Source organism: Mercenaria mercenaria, chromosome 15 (assembly GCF_021730395.1).
Source record: "Mercenaria mercenaria strain notata chromosome 15, MADL_Memer_1, whole genome shotgun sequence".
Lineage (NCBI taxonomy): Eukaryota > Metazoa > Mollusca > Bivalvia > Venerida > Veneridae > Mercenaria > Mercenaria mercenaria.
In genome coordinates this window covers 23,313,115-23,333,252 of record NC_069375.1, presented here as the reverse complement: position 1 = coordinate 23,333,252, position 20,138 = coordinate 23,313,115, and the positions used below count along the sequence as shown (strand labels likewise).

The 20,138-nt window shown below is 37.0% G+C and overlaps 1 protein-coding gene across 1 annotated transcript; it reads right to left on the bottom strand.

The window, feature by feature from the left end:
• Positions 1 to 467: 467 nt before the first annotated feature.
• LOC123548430 (torsin-1B-like) lies at positions 468 to 20,128 on the bottom strand. The gene is made up of 5 exons (XM_045335694.2): positions 20,052 to 20,128; positions 12,226 to 12,304; positions 9,725 to 9,896; positions 7,037 to 7,148; positions 468 to 4,497 (listed from the first exon to the last, which is right to left on the bottom strand). Exons 2-5 carry the CDS (start codon positions 12,294 to 12,296, stop codon positions 3,287 to 3,289), a joined length of 1,566 nt encoding a protein of 521 aa, XP_045191629.2. The 5' UTR covers positions 12,297 to 12,304; positions 20,052 to 20,128; the 3' UTR covers positions 468 to 3,286.
• Between the last annotated feature and the right edge of the window lie 10 nt (positions 20,129 to 20,138).

Below are 20,138 nucleotides of genomic sequence, written 5' to 3'. Positions count from 1 at the left end.
AGAAACGAAGAAATACCAGAAATAAAGTCAGGTCTGTGACCTTGACCTTTGAGGGTACAATAAAGATTGCTCCAATCAGTTATTGTCTGGACAGACAGACAGACAGACACAAATGACTAAGAAGTCAACAGTATATTCTTCATCATTTTAATCTCAAGTAAGAATGTAGGAAGATTTAACAGACGTGTGTCTATAGTACAAAATGTGTACTATATAACAATACTGGTTCGTGGTGGCAGGAATATAACAAACATATAGACAAATAACTTGCTTTTAACTTAAAGGCAGCTCTGCTGCTCAATTTGTAAAGGTCAGTATTCATCAAGGTTTTAAGTCTGAAATTTGCCATTACTTTGTGCACTGTTTAATACCACTGATCCTTGAGCTGGCTGTTCCTGAAGAAGGCAATTGGGGCTCAAAGTTTCATCACATTCTGGGTTTTCAATAATAACAGACCCAAACCAAAATTAAACATATCAAATTTATATATTTATATTTATTGGGTTTTACGGCGCACCAACACAGTATAGGTTATATGGCGCCAAACAGGACTACAAATTTTAGTTTCACATCTCATTTACATCGAAATTAAAACACGAGGTATGGAATCAAAATTTGCATACCTGCTGGAATCACAGAGTTACAGCAAAACCAAGTGTTAAGACCCTATTAGTCACCTCTTACGATCATGCAAGGGTAAGGCAGTGGTTCCAATTCTTTTCATACACAGATTGTCCCAGAACCACATGGGGCTAAACATATCAAAAGTCTGGAATATGAAAAAGTTGATGAATACAAGCCCTTAAGTTTTATCTGTAAACAATGCTACATATATCCATAGTATCAACAGAATACATATCAACATATTACTTTTAAATTTTACAATGATAATTATAATGTTTTGTGTTAATCTGTAATCTGGTAATTTACAGATCAGTCCACCTTTTTCGCAAGGTTTCTCCTTGACTTCACCTTCAATACGAGACAATACCATTTATTATATATAATAGTACTAATGCTAAAGAACTCCAAGGGTGATAATATTGGAATGTTTAAGATTTTAAAGTATGTTTATTCGTGTTGAATTCATTGTCAATAAAAAAAAAAAATTGTGACAGGGGTAAAAATATTGAAATTTTTCAATGTAAAGAATATTACAAAGAGAAAACTTCATCTGTATTTTTTTACCATAAAACCAAAATAATTATGAACATTTTCAAAATGCAAAAAGTTCTTTCCACTCCTTAAGAAACAAGGAGACCGATCATACTTGGAATTGCAAATTGAAATCAATATTCATAAAAATCCTGTTACAGATCAGGACAAATTTTCAAGCCATTACTATTGAAGTACATCAATTTGGCAACATTTGAATATGGCTGTTCATCTTGATGCAGTGTCTTCAGTCAAATTATCAAGGACAACATTACCCTCTCCTATGATCTACCCAAAGACAGACATCTCTATCTGTTTCACTTACTTCCACATTTACAGAATTTTGTAAATGTTTACATGATCTTTCAAACTTGAAAAAGAAACAATTTGAATGGCTTCAATTGTAAGTCGGTGGCTTTTTTCCCTTTTATAACAGGGACCTACAGTCACAAATATATTTCTTTTTCGAATAATGACAGGGAAAAACAAACAAACAAAAACAAGAGCTGTTCGTAAGACAGCACTCTCGACTTTTCTCAGTACTTGACTCTGAATTTGAGCTTTGCCAGCAAAAGGGGCATTAATCTGTCAAAATTCTAATCAGAGTTATGGGGATTGTTTCTTATGATGTAGCCTTTGATAGAAGTTTCAAGTCAATAGCATTGATAGTAAGAGAGATAATGGAAGCTATATAAAACTTTAACCAAAAAATTCTAAGTTAAAAAGGGGCATAACTCTGTCAAAATTCAAACAGAGTTAAGGGGATTATTTCTCCTGGTGATGACTCTGATAGTAAATAACTACTTTAAGTTTCAAGTCAAAAGATTTGATAGTAACAGAGATATTTGACTTTATCAAAAACTTTAACAAAAAAATTCTAAGTTAAAAAGGGGCATCAATCTGTCAAAATTCAATTCAGAGTTACGGGGATTGTTTCTCCTGGTGTAAACTGTGATAGTAAATAATTGTTTTAAGATTCAAGTCAAAAGCTTTGATAGTAACAGAGATATTTGACTTATCAAAAACTTTAACCAATGGCGATGCCGAGGTGAATGCAATAGCTCTACGCTGTCTTCGAAATGTCGAGCTAAAATCACGGACATTTTGGTTAACATGATTGCAGAGACCAGGCTGTTTCTGACATTTCAATAATGCACTTCAATTGGCCCTGACTGATGTGATTCCAGTACAAAAAGAAACAACTAATTATTTTGCACTAAAACAACTACTTACACTTGATATTTGGATTTATCCCATTATTAATCAAGGGCACAAAAATGGCAGCTTGTTAACCCTTAGCCTGCTAAATTTCTAAAGTGGACTGGTCCATCTTTAAATTTGGGCAATACCATTTATTATTCCAAGGGGTGTTCACTGAAATTTACTGGCTGAATAGCGAACAGTGCAGACCATGATCACAAAGGCAGAGTCAGTTGCCGCCAGCAGGCTAAAGGTTAAGTTCAATTTATGAGCTGAGAAACAAACTGTGATGGTCTGACAGGTTATCATTTCATTTACCCTGCTATAAATTTTGTGAAAGTTCACATATCAACATAAAATGTTCTTGCTTAAATGCGGGACCTTTACATTCCAGTCAGGCTGGTTTAATAACATGACATTCTCAAAGTCAAAAGCCAGTAAGCATGTAGTCCAATGACATTATACCAAGTTTCAGAAGCTCCCTTTTCATGACAAGCACCTTCAAAGGCACATTGCATACAAAGACAGCCACTCAGTGCGCCAATTTTTGTTTTGATCTCTGCCAAATTTTGACAAAAAACCTGGTGTGGAGTTAGAAAAGTTGTTGAGTCTACATCTAAATCACTAACATAATTGCATTCAAGGATTATATTAGATTTAACATATCCAGGATTATAAATAAACACTATCAATCCACACAATAATGACTCTCATTCTATTCACCAGATCAACTTTAGCCTGCTGGCGGCAAGTGATTTTGCCTTTGCTGCAAGTGCAGACCAAGTGCAGGCTGATCTTGGTCTGCACTGTTCGCAGTTTGGTCAGCAAATTTTCAATGAACACCCCTTTGAATAATAAATGTTACTGCCCTAAATGAATGATAGACCAGACCATTATAGAAATGTAGCAGGGTAACGGATAAACTTATTTTTCAATCATCAATATGTAGATTGACCTTATCTTGTACACGTTTACAGCCAGTTAATGAAACTTGTCCATTTTTACCACCCATGTCAACAAACGACAACTCCTCTATCACAGATAGGATCAAACCTTCACTTGGATCGCGTCCCTTTTTTATGAAATCTCTTTCAATACACTGCTTTACATGGACTTCTGTTAGAGGCAAAAACGGAATGAAATGATCTATCAAACCTTTGGCTTTCATATCTTCATACCATTCAGATGTACTGCTGTCAAATACATTATCAAATTCACTTTTCCTAATTAACTCCCTTTCTCTATCAACCAACATTTGCGAAAATAAATAATGATTAATTTGACTAGCTCTGGAATTACTCAAGAAAAGGAATACTGTAATTGGTCCCATCTTCACGACACCATCTGATACTCTTCTTGCCTCCCGGTTTAACGTTTCGATCACAGATTGTATGCCTCGCAGGTGATCAACCTCGGCTTTGTCTATCTCATCAACAATAATCACATTAACACCACATCTTGTTATATTTCCAAGAATCCAAGACTTTATCCCACCGGTGCCATTTTCCTTTTCACTTCCATATCGAGTGACTAAATGTAATGGCGCAAGGTACAACGAAATCTTTGCATTATAGAATGCTTCAGCAATAAATTTACTTATATAGTTTTTCCCTATTCCAGTCCAGCCATGAAAAGACAATATCAGGCTCCTTTTCCCATTTCTTTCTCTTATATTTTTCCTGAACTTTTCCAAAGCCTCAATTACAGATTTTACAGCAATATGCTGACCAAAGACATTATCTTCTAGTTTATGTTGTAACTTAACAGTGTCGACATCAAAGACAGCACACCAGCCCATCTGGAAATATAGATATCCCACAATACAACTTGATACCAAAATGATACACAGTAGGACTAAGAAGGAAGATTTTGTCATACTGTCTTGTGTAGAGAGTCTCGGTCTCCTAGCAACAACACCATGACAACTAGCACCAGATGTATCTTTCTTTACGGAATCACGAAAGAAGACTGAATCCTCTAGACTAGAATCATGTGACACATTGTTGTTGATATTTCTATGTCTCACTGTTAAGGGCTCTGGTATTTTCTGCATTCTTGGTACATTTTTGGACTTTTGGTTGTCATAAGCAACACCAAAGTCGCTGTGCCTCTTCTGTAGCTTAGAACTAGACTTCTTCGAATCTGAAACAAAAAACAGACAGACATAGTCACATGGCCTCAGACCAGGCAAATACTAATGTCAAACATATAAAGCAAACATTTAAGTATATTTCTTGCCTTACCAGGTGAAGTTTGGCAAGTTTTGGCCAAAGCATTCTTCAGACACTGATTTGAAACTGTTTTCAGTCAGTTGTCAGTGACCTTGACATTTGACCTACCAACTCCTAACACTGACCTCAGGCAATCATTCTATTAACTGTGATTGTCTAAGGCAGAAGAGCTACTCCATGTCATTGTTACTTTGATGTTCTTAACCACAAAACAAGAGGGGTCATCTACTGACATCAGGCTATCAATCAACAAAAGACAAATAAGTTCTAAGAAAACCAGGTTTTTCAAACATTTTCTGTTTTCTGGTAACGCGTTTTCTATCTTTCATATGGTCACAAAAACAATCCCTCAACCATTCTATCCCATAAACCATCCCATATACCAATACAAGTTCCATCCTAATTAGAGTCATTGAGCAGAATGGGTTTTTTTTCTTTTTTTAGTAACATCTATCACCAATACAATCCAAAGCTAAATCTTTGTATATTAAGCTTTTTGTTTTGGGTTTAATGCTGTTTTTCAACTTGCTGTACACAAAGTTCGTTGGGCCTAAATTAAAAAATGGTTTGTTTGTAGTGCTCCGACCGACTCATCAAAACTTGAAATGATATTAGAATCACTACCTGCCGGTTGCAATCCAAAATTACTACATTCAAAAAGGTGTAACAGACCAATTAGTTACATGACTGTACCAAGGTGGAATTTTTTAAGTTTACAGATCAATTATGCTGAATTAAACTTGACCCCACTGTCCCAGTATGCAGTCCCAATCTTGGTTTTTCTATAAGCTACCCAATGGCCAGATATAACTTCAACGCATCCATTTAAACTAAAACTAACATTAGTAACATTGACCTTAACCCTACTGGCCCCACATATGCAATCCTAACCATGATCTTCTAGAAGCAACTTATAGGCCAAGTTTCATATCAATATCTCAACTCAAACCAAGGTTAGTGAGTGGAAAAGAAAAATTTTAAGCTGTCCATCTGCCCAACAATATCACATATCAGGTTTTCAACTTTGAAAATCATGGTACCGTAAACAAGAGCTGTCTGATGACAGCGCGCTCAACTATTCGAAGAATTGATTGAAGAATGGTGTCAAAATATTTCCACGGATATTCAGACAAAAGAAATAAATAGATTAGACAAACAATGTTCCTGTATTACTTTGATTTCGATAAGTCTTGCACTAAATGGCAATATATGAGCCAATTTCAAAGTCCAAAAAGGGCCATAATTCAGTCAAAATAGTTATGTACTCTTGCCTACAGATGGAAATCATAATGATAAACAAGTGTTCAAAGTTTAAAAGCCATATGTCAAATAGTTTTGACAAAACATGGACTTGTATGGAAACAGAACCAATTTCAAAGTCCAAAATGGGCCATAATTCAGCCAAAACAGATGACAGAGTTATGTTCTCTTTCCTACAGATAGAGACTATTATACTAAACAAGTGATAAAAGTTTCAAAGCCATATGTCAAACAATTTACAAAAAATATGAACTGGTATGAAATACTTAACCAAGATTTCTCAGTCAAAAAGGGCCATAATTCAGCCAAAATCCTTGATGGAGTTATGTACTCTTGCCTATAACTGGACATGGTGATGGTAAACAGATGTTGAAAGTTTCAAAGCTTTATCTCAAAAGACTGTCAAAATATGAACTGGTACGAAACATTAACCCAGATTTCTAAGACAAAAAGGGCCATAATTCAGCCAAAATCCTTGATGGAGTTATGTGCTCTTGCCTATAACTGGACATGGTGATGGTAACCAAGTGTTGAAAGTTTCAAAGCTTTATCTCAAAAGACTTCGTCAAAATATGAACTGGTACGAAAAACTTAACCATGATTTCTAAGTCAAAAGGGGCCATAATTCAGTCAAAATCCTTGATGGAGTTATGTGCTCTTGCCTATAACTGGACATGGTGATGGTAAACAAGTGTTGAAAGTTTCACAGCTTTATCTCAAAAGACTTTGTCAAGATGTGGACTGGTACGAAATATTAACCCAGATTTCCAAGTCAAAAAGGGCCATAATTCAGCCAAAATCCTTGATGGAGTTATGTGCTCTTGCCTATAACTGGCCATGATGATGGTAAACAAGTGTTGAAAGTTTCAAAGCTTTATCTCAAAAGACTTTGTCAAAATGTGGACTGGTACGAAAAACTTAACCCAAGGTGTGACGCCGACGCTGACACCGTGGTGAGTAGGATAGCTCTACTTATTCTTCGAATAGTCGAGCTAAAAATGGTCCATGCATGATTAACAATAGCAAATGAAAAATTTATTTTGCAGTTTCAGTAATATCACTTTCTCTGCAAGGTTCACATTTTTTTGCCTTATTCTTAAATGTTGGACAAGTGTTTTTATAAAATTAGACTCCACAATTCTTGCACTGTCAGTTAGTGAAATAATTATTGACTTTTGGTTTTAAATTACCATTATGAAAGCTAGGTTCTGACACATCTAACTCCATGGGTGAGAAACTCTGGCTCCTGTTAAGTGCCTGTCTGTCTGCATCATGATAGGTAGCTATCGTCTTGTGTGACACCTGAAATATAAATGTGTGACAATTACTGGGTGATCGTTAACAAGTCTATTTATACTTGCTGACCTCTGTACAACAAGGAATCAAGAAAGGCAAACTGTCAGAATATAAACCTGCCACAGCAAATCACTTCTGGCTTTTAAAATTCCCATTCCGCAGACAAGTTCTCAATTTTCTCCATCTCAACTTATTCAAAGACCATTACTCAAGAATTACAAAGACTATCCAGCTGGTTTAGGTTATCAAACTTGGTAAAGATAATGCCAATAAACATTTTGAAGCCTGGTCAGTCAATTTTCGGAAGTTAAGAAACTCAAGGGCCAAAACTCGCACAGAGTGACTAGGAGCATCTGCCTGAGATATTATGTCAATAAACATTGTGACCAAAATTTGTTAAGACTGGATAAGAACTACTGATGGGAGATTCCAGCTGGTTTTTAAACCTGGGTGAGATAATATGCCTAAAAACAGTGTGACTAAGTATGGCAATTAATGGGTAAAGAACTGCACAAGTTAGAGAGTAAACACAGTCAATTTTCCTATTTTGCGTAATTCAAAGACCACAGCTCCAGAAAAAACTTACAGGATTTGCTAGTTATTAAATCTGGTCAAGATATTATGCCCATAAACATTGTGACCAAGTCTGGTTAACATTCGAAACTCTAAGTTAGGGAGCAGACAGTTCAGTTTTTCAAACTCTTCCTACATTTTATTGAGGGTAACATTCTGAACAAAATTGTGACCTCTAGTGGTAACATTCAAATTGTTGACTATGCACAACACACAATGACCGACAATGGTGATCACAAATTATTAGTTCACCTTGAGCACTTATATTCCATCGTATAATATAACAAGAATATTGTATGACACATGGCCACCTGAAAATGCTTGACCGAATAATAAACCAAGTCCATAATACTATATGTTGATAATGTATACCAAGTTTCATTTCCACTGGATGGAAACTGAAGGGGAAGTTGAGTACACAATGTTCTGATGTAGTTGCAATAGTTCAAAGTCTAGAAAGGAGCCTTAAGTTAACTCCAGAAAATAATAAAGTGAAACGGTAAGTGAGCTCAGGTGAGCTAAAAATGTGTAACTGGTTATTTATTGACAAGGAAACCAAATAACTTTAGCATGTTTAGTGGCTGACTCACTAACAATGTAACCTAAGAGTCTAGTAAAAAAAAAAAACAAGAGGGCCATGATGGCCTTATATGGCTCACCTGAGTACCATTGCTTTAACCAAAAACAAAACAAAAAAATTCTTACAAGGTACAGATATGTCAAAATACACCTAAAAATTGGAGGTAACATCCATGTTGTACCACAGAAAAGTGGTCTCAGTTTTTCCCTACGGCCAATAATAAAAAAGTTACTAAATAAGCTATTTATAGTAACATAAAAGGGAAGTAATAAAAAAAAAATATTGTAAGCAAACAAAAGAAGGATCTGCCCCCCCAAAAAAGAGCACTGCAATGCAACGCAATATTCACATAAAACAAAGTCATATGACCTTTGACCCCTAAGTGTGACCCTGACATTGAATTTAGCCATCCGAAACATGCGCTCTGCACATCCTTTCAATGAGTGAACATTTGTGTCCATCAAGGGGTTCAAGAGTTACAGAGCGGAAGGGAAATTGCTAACCAACACACAGACAGACAGACGGACACCGAGGCGATAACATAATACGTCCCTGCGGGCGTACAAAAAAGAATCGAGATCTTATGGTGATACAAGTTGTGTGCAAGTTTGGTTAAAATCAAATCATAAATGAAGCTGCTATTGTGCAGACAAGGTCAAAATAGCCAATTTTGGCCCTTTCAGGGGCCATAACTCTGGAACCCATAATGGGATCTGGCCGGTTCAAGAATGGAACCAAGATCTTTTGATGACACAAGTTTTGTGCAAGTTTGATTAATTTCAAACCATAAATGAAGCTGCTATTGTGCAGACAAGGTCAAAATAGCTAATTCCGGCCCTATCAGGAGCCATAACTCTAGAACCCATTAAGGGATCTGGCCGGTTCAAGAAAGGAACCAAGATCTTATGGTGACACAAGTTTTGTGCAAGTTTGGTTAAAATCAAATCATAAATGAAGTTGCTATTGTGCAGACAAGGTTAAAATAGCTAATTTTGACCCCTTCAGGGGCCATAACTCTGGAACCCATAAAGGAATCTTGCCAGTTCCAGAAAGGAACCAAGATCTTATGGTGATACAAGTTGTGTGCAAGTTTGGTAAAAATTACATCATAAATGAAGTTGCTATTATGCAGACAAGCTCAAAATAGCTAATTTTGGGCCTTTCAGGGGCCATAACTCTGGAACCCATAAAAGAATCTGGCCAGTTCCAGAAAGGAACCGAGATCTTATGGTGATACAAGTTGTGTGCAAGTTTGGTTAAAATAAAATCATAAATGAAACCACTATCGTGCAGACAAGAAATTGTTGACGGACTGATGCACGCACGGACTGACGATGGATGACGGACGTCGGACGAAGGGTGATCACAAAAGCTCACCTTGTCACTATGTAACAGGTGAGCTAAAAAAAAACACCCAAAAAAAACCTGCCTTCACTTTTGGGGGAGGCGTGAATGTCTTCTCTTTCAATGTCAAAGTCTTCCAGCAGCGGGGATTTGGAGTGGATGCTGCAGGAAATCTGGCAGGTGAGAGGATATGACCAGTCCGACGTTGCAGTGGAGGGCTCAAGTCTCTAGATGTATTAGCCCAAGACACATCAAAACTGAAAAAGATCAAAAATGGTTACATAGGTACAGAAAATCTTAAATGAAGACAAGAGCTATCAGTAAACTGATGGATGCTCACCAAAATATATCCTGGACACAGGAAGTGCAACAACATAATAATTGTTATGCTTAGAGAACATGGGAGAACAATGCTTAAAAACAGTTAAAAGAGAGTTATGTTTCTTGTATATTAAGTTTAATAAAATTCTATTCAGTACTTACGAAATCATAAAAATGTAAACTTAAGTGCAACTTCATGTGTATCCATAGGACACTGGAGCCCCACTTACTATGATTGTATGGTCATTATGTTACTAATGTTGACAATGCAAGTCTTCCTTAACTTTCATATACCTTAGAGTGGGGAGGGGAGTAGGGTGTAAATCCCAAATAAAACAGGGCCCAGGCACACAATTTTACATTCCTATATGGCTTCATGATTCTAGGTCAAACACTTTTTGAGTTACGTGTGACAGAAACTTTTAGTCCTTTTATGCATATTATGGACTATGTCAATGACCATAACTCTGGTCATGCAGAGTGACACCACATCTAAACCCTTGGTACACAACTTACCATGCTGAATAACAATCCTATGATGTTTCACGACTCTAAGTCAAATACTTTTTGAAGTATGCAAGACACAAATTTGGACTGACAGAAAGATGGGATGGAAAGATAGACAAACAGAACTTTTTTTCTGCAAACAAGAAGAGGTGTGTTTTCATTAGAAAGGGGTTAACATTTATACTGGGGAATATGGTAGTACATGTATATCACTTAGCGGTAATAGCAATGCAGTTCAGTTGTTTGGGCTAGGGCCCATTGAAAAATCATTACATGAGTTATATGTATAGCAAAATAGTATTTTATAAAACTTTAAAAGGCCGTATCTCCTAAACCAGGCATGGTACATGTATGTCTGACAATGTTTCCCTCCTGGACTACTCTGACAGCACGTTACTGTATATCAAATGTAACAGATGCTTTCATAGCTGTTTTAAAAAAAACATTTACTGTCATTTTGCACTTTCTGATAATTTAAAACGAAGTGATACGTCACAAATTTATGTTACCTAAATATTTTTTCAACAAGATCACCACTGTGTGGAGCAATATAATCCCGAAAGGCAACTGATCCTGTTGAATAAAACCCTTGAATGATTCAGCAGATGTGACTGAATAATTATCTATCTGACCACTTAGCATGACAGTGACCATGACCTTTCACTAAGAAATCTCAACAAGAGGGTCATGATAACCTATATCACTCACCTGTTAAACTTGGCCTTGGAATCATGAAGATAAACATTCTGACCAAGTCCCATGAAGATAGGGTCATAAATGTGGCACCTACAGTGTTAACAAGCTTTTCTGATTTGAGCCTTTTGATTTGAGAGGTGACCTAGTTTTGACACCACATGTCTAAGTTCAGTGTTCCCAGAAACTCCCAAATGGGGGGTTTTCACCCCCAGAATGGTACTTTGCACCCCCAGTTTTGGAGACAGCTGTTATATATCTCTTAGTGAGGGGGTGCAAAAGTGCAAGAAAAACTCAGTTTTCACCCCTAACTTTATATGCCAGTGGAACACTGAAGTTTCATGAAGATAGGGTCATAAATATGGCCTCAAGTGTTTACCCTTAGCCTGCTAAATTTCTAAAGTGGACTGGTCCATCATTCAATTTGGGCAATACCATTTATTATTCCAAGGGGTGTTCACTGAAAATTTACTGGCTGAATAGCGAACAGTGCAGACCATGATCAGCCTGCACAGATGTGCAGGCTGATCTTGGTCTACACTGGTCGCAAAGGCAGAGTCAGTTGCCGCCAGCAGGCTAAAGGTTAACAAGCTTTTCCTTTGATTTGAGCGGGTGACCTGGTTTTTGACCCCACATGACCCAGTTTCAAACTTGGTCTAGAAATCATCAAGATAAACATTCTGACCAAGTTTCATGAAGATAGGGTCATAAATGGCCTCTAGAGTGTTAACAAGCTTTTCCTTTCATTTGACCTGGTGACCTAGTTTTTGCCCCATATGACCCAGTTTCAAATTTGGCATAGGAATTATCAAAATAAACATTCTGACCAAATTTCATGAAGATAGGATCATATATATGGCCTATAGAGTGTTAACTTGTTTAAGCATTTTTTTGCAGGTAGGAAGATATACCTTTCCAGGCTCTGGCAAACACTGACATAATTATGAAACTCACAATTTGAATTAAAAACAAGCACAATACAATTTTATGAGGCAGTCATTTGCAATTAAATCTGCATTCAGTAATGTACAGCTACATAAGTTGAATGTGTGTACTGCAACATACCTGAAGTTATGTAAGTTTGAGACCAGATTGGACTCCCCAGATAATTCCATCGCCTCCTCTTCATTGCTCATCCTTCAGCCTGAAATAAGAAGCTTCTGTTGATGTTCATATCTACAGTAACTAGTCAGGGTCTGGTTGGTGTCAGAAATAAGGTAAAACCACAATAAATTAAATCAATATTTAGTGTCACCATACTGATATTTCACTTGACTGTTTGATTGCAATAAAAATCTGAAAACGTTAAAAAGGCAATGTACACTGAAACTGAATAATTTGATTAAACGCCTATTTCTATCCAATGACATATTCAATGGCGTTGTACATAATAATAACAGTAATAATAACGACAATAATAATAATAACAATCATAACAGCCTTATTTAAACAAAATGTCATGACCGCACCCTTCCCCCTGAGGTTATTTTACCTCTATTGTGAATACCAGTGCTTAAAGCCTTACATGGTACGCCCAGACGGGCTGCATATATATAGAGGTTCAAACCCCCTAGTTAATGATGCTACATGTATCACAGATTATTTGAAAAAAAGAAATACTACACACTACTTTACCCATAGAGCCTGTACCAACAATTACGTTTTTAAACTAACCTTGAAAATATAAATGTTGAAATGTAAACCCTTTTACAAAAATTTAAAAACTATCATCTGCTGCTATCGCATATAAAACAGTTATCAAACTAGAATGTGTCTGTAGGACACAGGGTGTGCCCCCCACTGGTACATTTGTCACAAATAAGGGGCAAAAATTCAAATGTTTGCAGTCTTAATGGGGTATAGCCTCAACAAACATTTTATGAAAAGGATTCATTATTCTAGGCCCTATACTTTTTGAGCTATGAGCATCACAAACAAAAAATCCACTATATTGGCTATTTCAAGAGCCATAACTTTAAAAATAGGGGATGGAGCCAGCCAAAAAATTAGAGGTGTGCAAGTTTATATCATGATACTTATTTCAACCACTTATATTAAATAATTTTTGAGCTAGGTGCATCACAAGGTGAAAATGTACATTTTTGACTATTTCAGGGGCAATAACTCTAAAAATAGAGGGCAGACCCAAATGAAAAATAGGAGGTGCGCAAGTTCATATCATGATTAAGACTCATGCAAGGTTTCATGAATCTATATCGAATACTTTTTGAGCTAGGCGTGTCACAAGGTGAAAATGTGCATTTTTGACTATTTCATGGGCCATAATTCTAGAAATAGGGGGCAGACCCAAATAAAAAATAGGAGGTGCGCAAGTTCACATCATGACTAAGACTCATGCAAGGTTTCATGAATCTGTATCAAATACTTTTTGAGCTAGGCATGTCTCAAGGTGAAAATGTACATTTTTGACTATTTCAGGGGCCATAACTCTGAAAATAGGGGGCGAAGCCAGATAAAAAAAAAGGAGGTGCGCGAGTTCATAAAATGATTAAGACTCATGCATGGTTTCATGAATCTATATCAAATACTTTTTGAGCTAGGCGTGTCACAAGGTAAAAATGTGCATTTTTGACTATTTTAGGGGCCATAACTCTGAAAATAGGGAGCGGAGCCAGATGAAAAATAGGAGGTGCGCAAGTTCATATCATGATTAAGACTCATGCAAGGTAACTAATAAAATTAGGGGGCAGACCCAAATGAAAAATAGGAGGTGCGCAAGTTCGTATCATGATTAAAACTCATGCAAAGAAGTATAAAATACACAGAATGGCAACTGGCTGTAATCTCGCGTGAGCTCGTGTCAGAGCGTGATTCGGCGTTATCTTACTAAAAACAAACATCGGCGAGCATGGAGTTACAATTTGTACCTTTAAAACTACATGTACATTTAAAGTACATGTTTAGCTTCTAAAACAAAATTAGTTTAATTTGAAATGGTCTTAAGACACGAAGTTCACATTTTTTTTTTTGCCATCGAAAGAAGCGTGGTCATACGGTGATAATTATTTTACCGATGAATAATTGCTTTCGCATACAAAATGGCGCGTGGAGAAAGCGCCACTTCCAGTAAACGAGATCTCGTTTTTTTGTCATGGGAGGTTGGCGAGATTTGCTCTATATGCCTTTCAAGTTGCCAATCTATTTATTTTTATAGCTCTTTGACTCATGCAAGGTTTCATGAATCTATATCAAATACTTTTTGAGCTAGGCGTGTCAAAAGGTAAAAATGTGCATTTTTTGACTATTTAAGGGGCCATAACTCTGAAAATAGGGAGTGGAGCCAGATGAAAAATAGGAGGTGCGCAAGTTCATATCATGATTAAGACTCATGCAAGGTTTCATGAATCTATATCAAATACTTTTTGAGCTAGGCGTGTCACAAGGTGAAATGTGCATTTTTGACTATTTTTTCAGGGGCCATAACTCTAAAATCAGGGGGCGGAGCCAGATGAAAAATAGGAGGTGCGCAAGTTCGTATCATGATAAAGACTCATGCAAGGTTTCATCAATTTATATCAAACACTTTTTGAGCTAGGCGCGTCACAAACTTCGCACGGACAAGAGCAAATCTATATGCCACCACCACTAATAGGGGGGTGGGGGGTGGGGGGGCACAAAAAACACTGACTTATCGTCAAACACATTTTGTTCAAGTTTGGTGAAGATCGGATGAGAAATGTTCGACTTAGAGCGCGGACAAGAATAAAAGGGCTGATTTTCGGAAATTCAAGCGCCATAATTCAGAAGTGCCTGGGCCGATTTGGATATACAAATGAGAATAAACATTAAAATGGAACTAAAAGATTAACCTTAAAAAGCCCTAGATTTTTAGCAGTTCAGTAAATTAAACAGGGGTTAGGCAAACAGTCTTTTCCTCTGAGTAAAATTCTAATCAGTAATTTTTAAAAATAGTTTACAAGTCTTTTTAATTTAAAACAAACATTGTACATGTAAATGGATATTTGTCATTCTCCCATATCAGACGTCTACCAATTAGCAGAATTTTTGGCAGAAATTTGGTCCCATTCTTCCTTCCAAAAAAGAACGTAATTTTACAATAATGACATCAAAAAGAATTACAATAGTCATTGTCTATGATCCCAGGATTACGTAAATTCTGATTTTTACAAACGGAATTGAAACATAAAATATCTACATTAGGTCTTCATTTCCAAACATTCACCCGAAAAGAGACACAATTCCTTTAATTAGGCTATATGCCTAATGAGATTCTAGCCTTACTCATTTGGCTTATCAGGATGACTTATTTTATGATCTGATATTTTATAGCTGTCATCCCTTTAACGGAGACAGCGGCAGTCAAAAGTTAAAACGCTATCCCGAAACATCCTATTATTTGGACTAATGAGATTATATTTGGTTAAAAAAATTCACAGGCCAAGCTTTTAAATTTGAAGCATTTATTATTAGTGATTGGTTTAGGACTATGATAATAATTTATGTAACAAGAGCACCGCCTTGCGGGTGCTGACGCTCATCTGATTTTTTTTGTATAATAGAAATATTGTCCTACCCATGATTTTCTAAGTCTAAAAAGGGCCATCATTCTTGCAAAAAGCAGGATAGAGTTATGTTTCTTGATTTACAGTGTCCACTTATGATGGTGAAAAACTGTTGCAAGTTTTAAAGCAATAGCTTTGATAGTTTATGAGAAAAGTTGACTTAAACATAATATTCAACCAAGAAAATGATTTTTCTAAGTCCAAAAGGGGCAATAATTATTGCAAAAAGCAGGATGGAGTTATGTTGCTTGCTGTACAGGGTCAGCTTATGATGGTGAACAACAGTTGCAAGTTTTAAAGCAATAGCTTTGATGGTTTAAGAGAAAAAGTTGACCTAAACATAAAACTTAACCAAGAAATCTGATATTTTCTAAGTCCAAAAGGGGCCATCATTCTTGCAAAAAGCAGGATGGAGTTATGTTTCTTGCTGTACAGGGTCAGCTTATGATGGTGAACAAGTGTTGCAAGTTTTAAAGCAATAGCTTTGATAGTTTAGGATAAAAGTTGACCTAAACATAAAATTTAACCAAGAAAACTGATTTTCTAAGTCCAAAAGGGGCAATAATTCTTGCAAAAAGCAAGATGGAGTTATGTTTCTTGATGTACAGGGTCTGCTTATGATGGTGAACAAGTATTCCAAGTTTCAAAGCAATAGCTTTGATAGTGTAGGAGAAAAGTTGACCTAAACATAAAACTTAACCAAGAAATCTGATATTTTCTAAGTACAAAAGGGGCCATAAATCTTGCAAAATGCAAGATGGAGTTACGTTTCTTGCTATACAGGGTCAGCTTATGATGGTGAACAAGTATTCCAAGTTTCAAAGCAATAGCTTTGATAGTTTAGGAGAAAAGCTGACCTAAACATAAAACTTAACCAAGCAACGCCGACGCAGACGCCGACGCCGACACCGACGCCGACGCCGACAACCGCTCAAGTGATGACAATAACTCATCATTTTTTTTCAAAAAATCAGATGAGCTAAAAATGTTGTTACAGTATGTTTCAATATGAATAACAGAAATTATTCAAATACGCTTTTCTCTACATCTATAAAGCTCTTTGCAGATGACTGCCTTATATACTGGATCAGAGAGTGACACCACCATACTCTAGCAAGACCTAACCTCACTAGAAAAGTGGGAAAAAGACTGGCAGATGGCATTCCATCCAGAAAAGTGTACCACCATTCACATAACAAGGAAGAGAAAGCCAGTCAGAGCCAGCTACCATCTACACAGCCACATGCTTGAAAATGTTTGTTTGTTTTGGGTTTAACGTCGTTTTTCAACAGTATTTCCATCATGTAACGGCGGGCAGTTAACCTAACCAGTGTTCCTGGATTCTGTACCAGTACAAACCTGTTCTCCGCAAGTAACTGCCAACTTCCCCATTTGAATTATCAGAGGTGGAGGACGAATGATTTCAGACACAATGTCTTTTATCAAATTGTCACGGAGAACATGCACCCCGCCCGGGGATCGAACTCGCGACCCCGTGATCCGTAGACCAACGCTCTCCCTATATTGAGCTAAGCAGGCAGGCCCCTTAAAAATGTATTTGGAGGCAAGTACCTGGGAGTCTACATCAGCCAGGACTTGTCTTGGCGCGAGCACATAAATCAGACATCAGCAAAGGCACATCGATCTGTTGGATTCCTGCGGAGAAACCTAAGGAGCTGCCCACAAGATGTTAAGGCACAGGCATAATTATTCTACACTTGTCAGGCCTGTCCTGGAATATGCCTCTACAGTATGGGACCCTTACCATCACCAGCAGATCCAACAGCTTGAAAATGTCCAACGCCAGGCAGCCAGATTTACTACTGGGAACTTTTACTCAAGAGACCCTGGATGCGTCACCAGCATACTACACCAACTAGAATGGGAGCCACTTGCACACAGGAGAGCCAGGAATAAGATCATCATGCTCTATAAGATCACCAACTTCATTGCAGAGGTTCCCGTGCTCCACCTACTGCATTATACCACCAACAAGACTCGGGGCGCCAGGGTTGATGTATATAAATACTCCTTCCTACCAGCCACAATCTAATTGTGGAGCAACATCCCGCCATCTATGAGAGGATTACCATTCCTAGACAGCTTCCGAACTGCCATGCAAGCCATGAACATGTCCGACCTCCTAAGAAATTAGACAGTCAAGATTTTTAGCAGTTTTTAATTGTAAATACGGAATTTTTAGCTGTTCGTCCGTCTCGCGCTGGAGTAGCAACACTCGAGTATGAGTTCACTTCATAATGGGAAGAAGAAGAAGAAAGGCAGATGTATATCTATACCGTACTTTCTTTTCTTAAGAATATTTGTCAAGTCATCACATACAGTCAGGGGTGTAACTGTTTTAAGTTATGTAACCTATTTCAGTTATTTTTTCAAGCATTTTATAACCTGTATTAGTTATAAAATGTAAGTTAACTCAGGAAAGTTATTCATAAAAAGTCTTTTTGCTGTTCTCACAATGTGACCTATACAATAAAATAAGTAGTAACCTGTGGTTAATCAAATTCTCTTTTAGTCTGATCATGACCTGATAAGCATAATGGGATGCTAAGAGTTTTAAAGCTTTAAACCTTTTGCGTAAAACTTTATCAGCCTTGCGTAAACAATTTTACTGCATAGCTGGGAAGATAAGAGTTCAAGGATTCAGGGAATAATTACATTAGTCACTTTCGAAATGAGGAATTGGCACAGGAGGGCTTTGTAATATTTTATGATAACTGAAACAAGTTATGAAAATATAAGCAATAACTCAAATGGGTTATAAACTGCGATAACTTGAAATAGTTACACCCCTGACTGACATACGGAGATTTAATTTTAACTTTAACGCAGTGTCTAAGACATAACAAGCTTATATGTAATAGGAGCGGAAAAATGTGCAGCCCGATACAGGTCTCGAACCTGCAACCTTCTGCTTGCAAGTCAGAGGCTCTACCAACAGAGCTAATCGGACAATCGATATCATAGACAAATTATATTCATTATATACACACTGCTACATTCCTCCTTCCTTTTTTTTAAAGACAAACTCAGATTCTTTTGACTAACCCAGCCATTGCTTCACCCTAGCTCTAGGATTCCAAGGCTAGTCACCACACTCATGGCACCAATGTAATAGGAGCGGAAAAATGTGCAGCCCAATACAGGACTCGAACCTGCGACTTTCTGCTTGCAAGTCAGATGCTCTACTAACTGAGCTAATCGGACAATCGATATACATTATATACCACTTGCTGCTATTTTCACGTTACATCTGGTCTCGCGGTATTTGATTTTTGCGAGAACAACAATGTGCAGTGCTCTCTACAGTAAACAAATTTGACCTTCTTTGAAAGCTGATTATGTTTCACACCCTATTTTTGTAAACGTTGGTCAATTAATTTTAAATGCCCTTGTCGATCATTTGACTAAGTAAAATCGGTAATGAATTGTGTTGTCCATATATTTGACGGAATTACCCTTCCATTGTGTTAATTTTACATTGCAATAATTTTTAATGTTTTACTCACAAAATCTATTTTGAAAATTTAGGGGTCCTATATACATTTTACACTTTCACAGGAAGCACTTTATCAAGTTTGATGCCGTACCGCGAAATTAGAATTAACTCCCTTGGGGAAAGTGAAAGTCACATGCACCGGAAACATGATCGGTTTAAAAGTATACAAACAAGAACTAGAAAAATGATTTTCTGCTAATAGTGGAAAAGAAAAGATTTACGAAGTTAATAGGTAATAATAGCAACATAATATTGTTTTTCTTTCCTTTATTCATACGCATTGGTCGAGAGGGCTAAGACGCTTTCTTACGGAGGTGAAGGCCCCTGGTTCGAATCCTGGCTACTCCCATTGTGGTGTGTCCTTGGGCAAGGCACTTTATCACGATTGCCTCAGTCGACCCAGCTGTAAATGGGTACCAGCAAAATTGCTGTGGGTGAGGTATAATTGGTTTTAACTGTTCTTAATATAGGGTCGCAGAAAGCTCTAGAGAGCTTATGTGAATTGTTTCACCAAGAGACGTACGGTAAATAAAACTTACCTTTACCTATTATTCCCTTAGTACCGCGAAAATAGGTGCAAACAGGCTATACACAATGCTACCTCATATATTTGGGAATATCATTAATACAGTTAATTGTAATAATAGAACATGATAAACTTCCTAGAACTGATCCATAATTAGTGATATTTGCAGCCATTGCAATAACACCAGCTCGTTATTTTTTTATGGGGCACTGGTGATTTTTCAAGGGAGCTCTGCCTTTTAGGTAGCACCTAATTTCATATCAAAATAATGTGACTGTGACTTGATTCATATTAATTTCTTTACCTTTAGTTTCTTTTTCAGAAACTTGAACGGTGCGGGAAAATCAGGAGCTTGCAAACGCTTGCGCACGAACGCTTGCTTTAGGTTGAA

Coding starts and splice junctions, on each gene's coding strand:
- LOC123548430 (XM_045335694.2), bottom strand. CDS start 12,296: ATGAGCAATGAAGAGGAGGCGATGGAATTATCTGGGGAGTCCAATCTG. Junction 9,897..12,225: donor TCAAACTTACATAACTTCAG/GTATGTTGCAGT, acceptor GATCTTTTTCAG/TTTTGATGTGTCTTGGGCTA. Junction 4,498..7,036: donor AGAACCTAGCTTTCATAATG/GTAATTTAAAAC, acceptor TTTTTGTTTCAG/ATTCGAAGAAGTCTAGTTCT.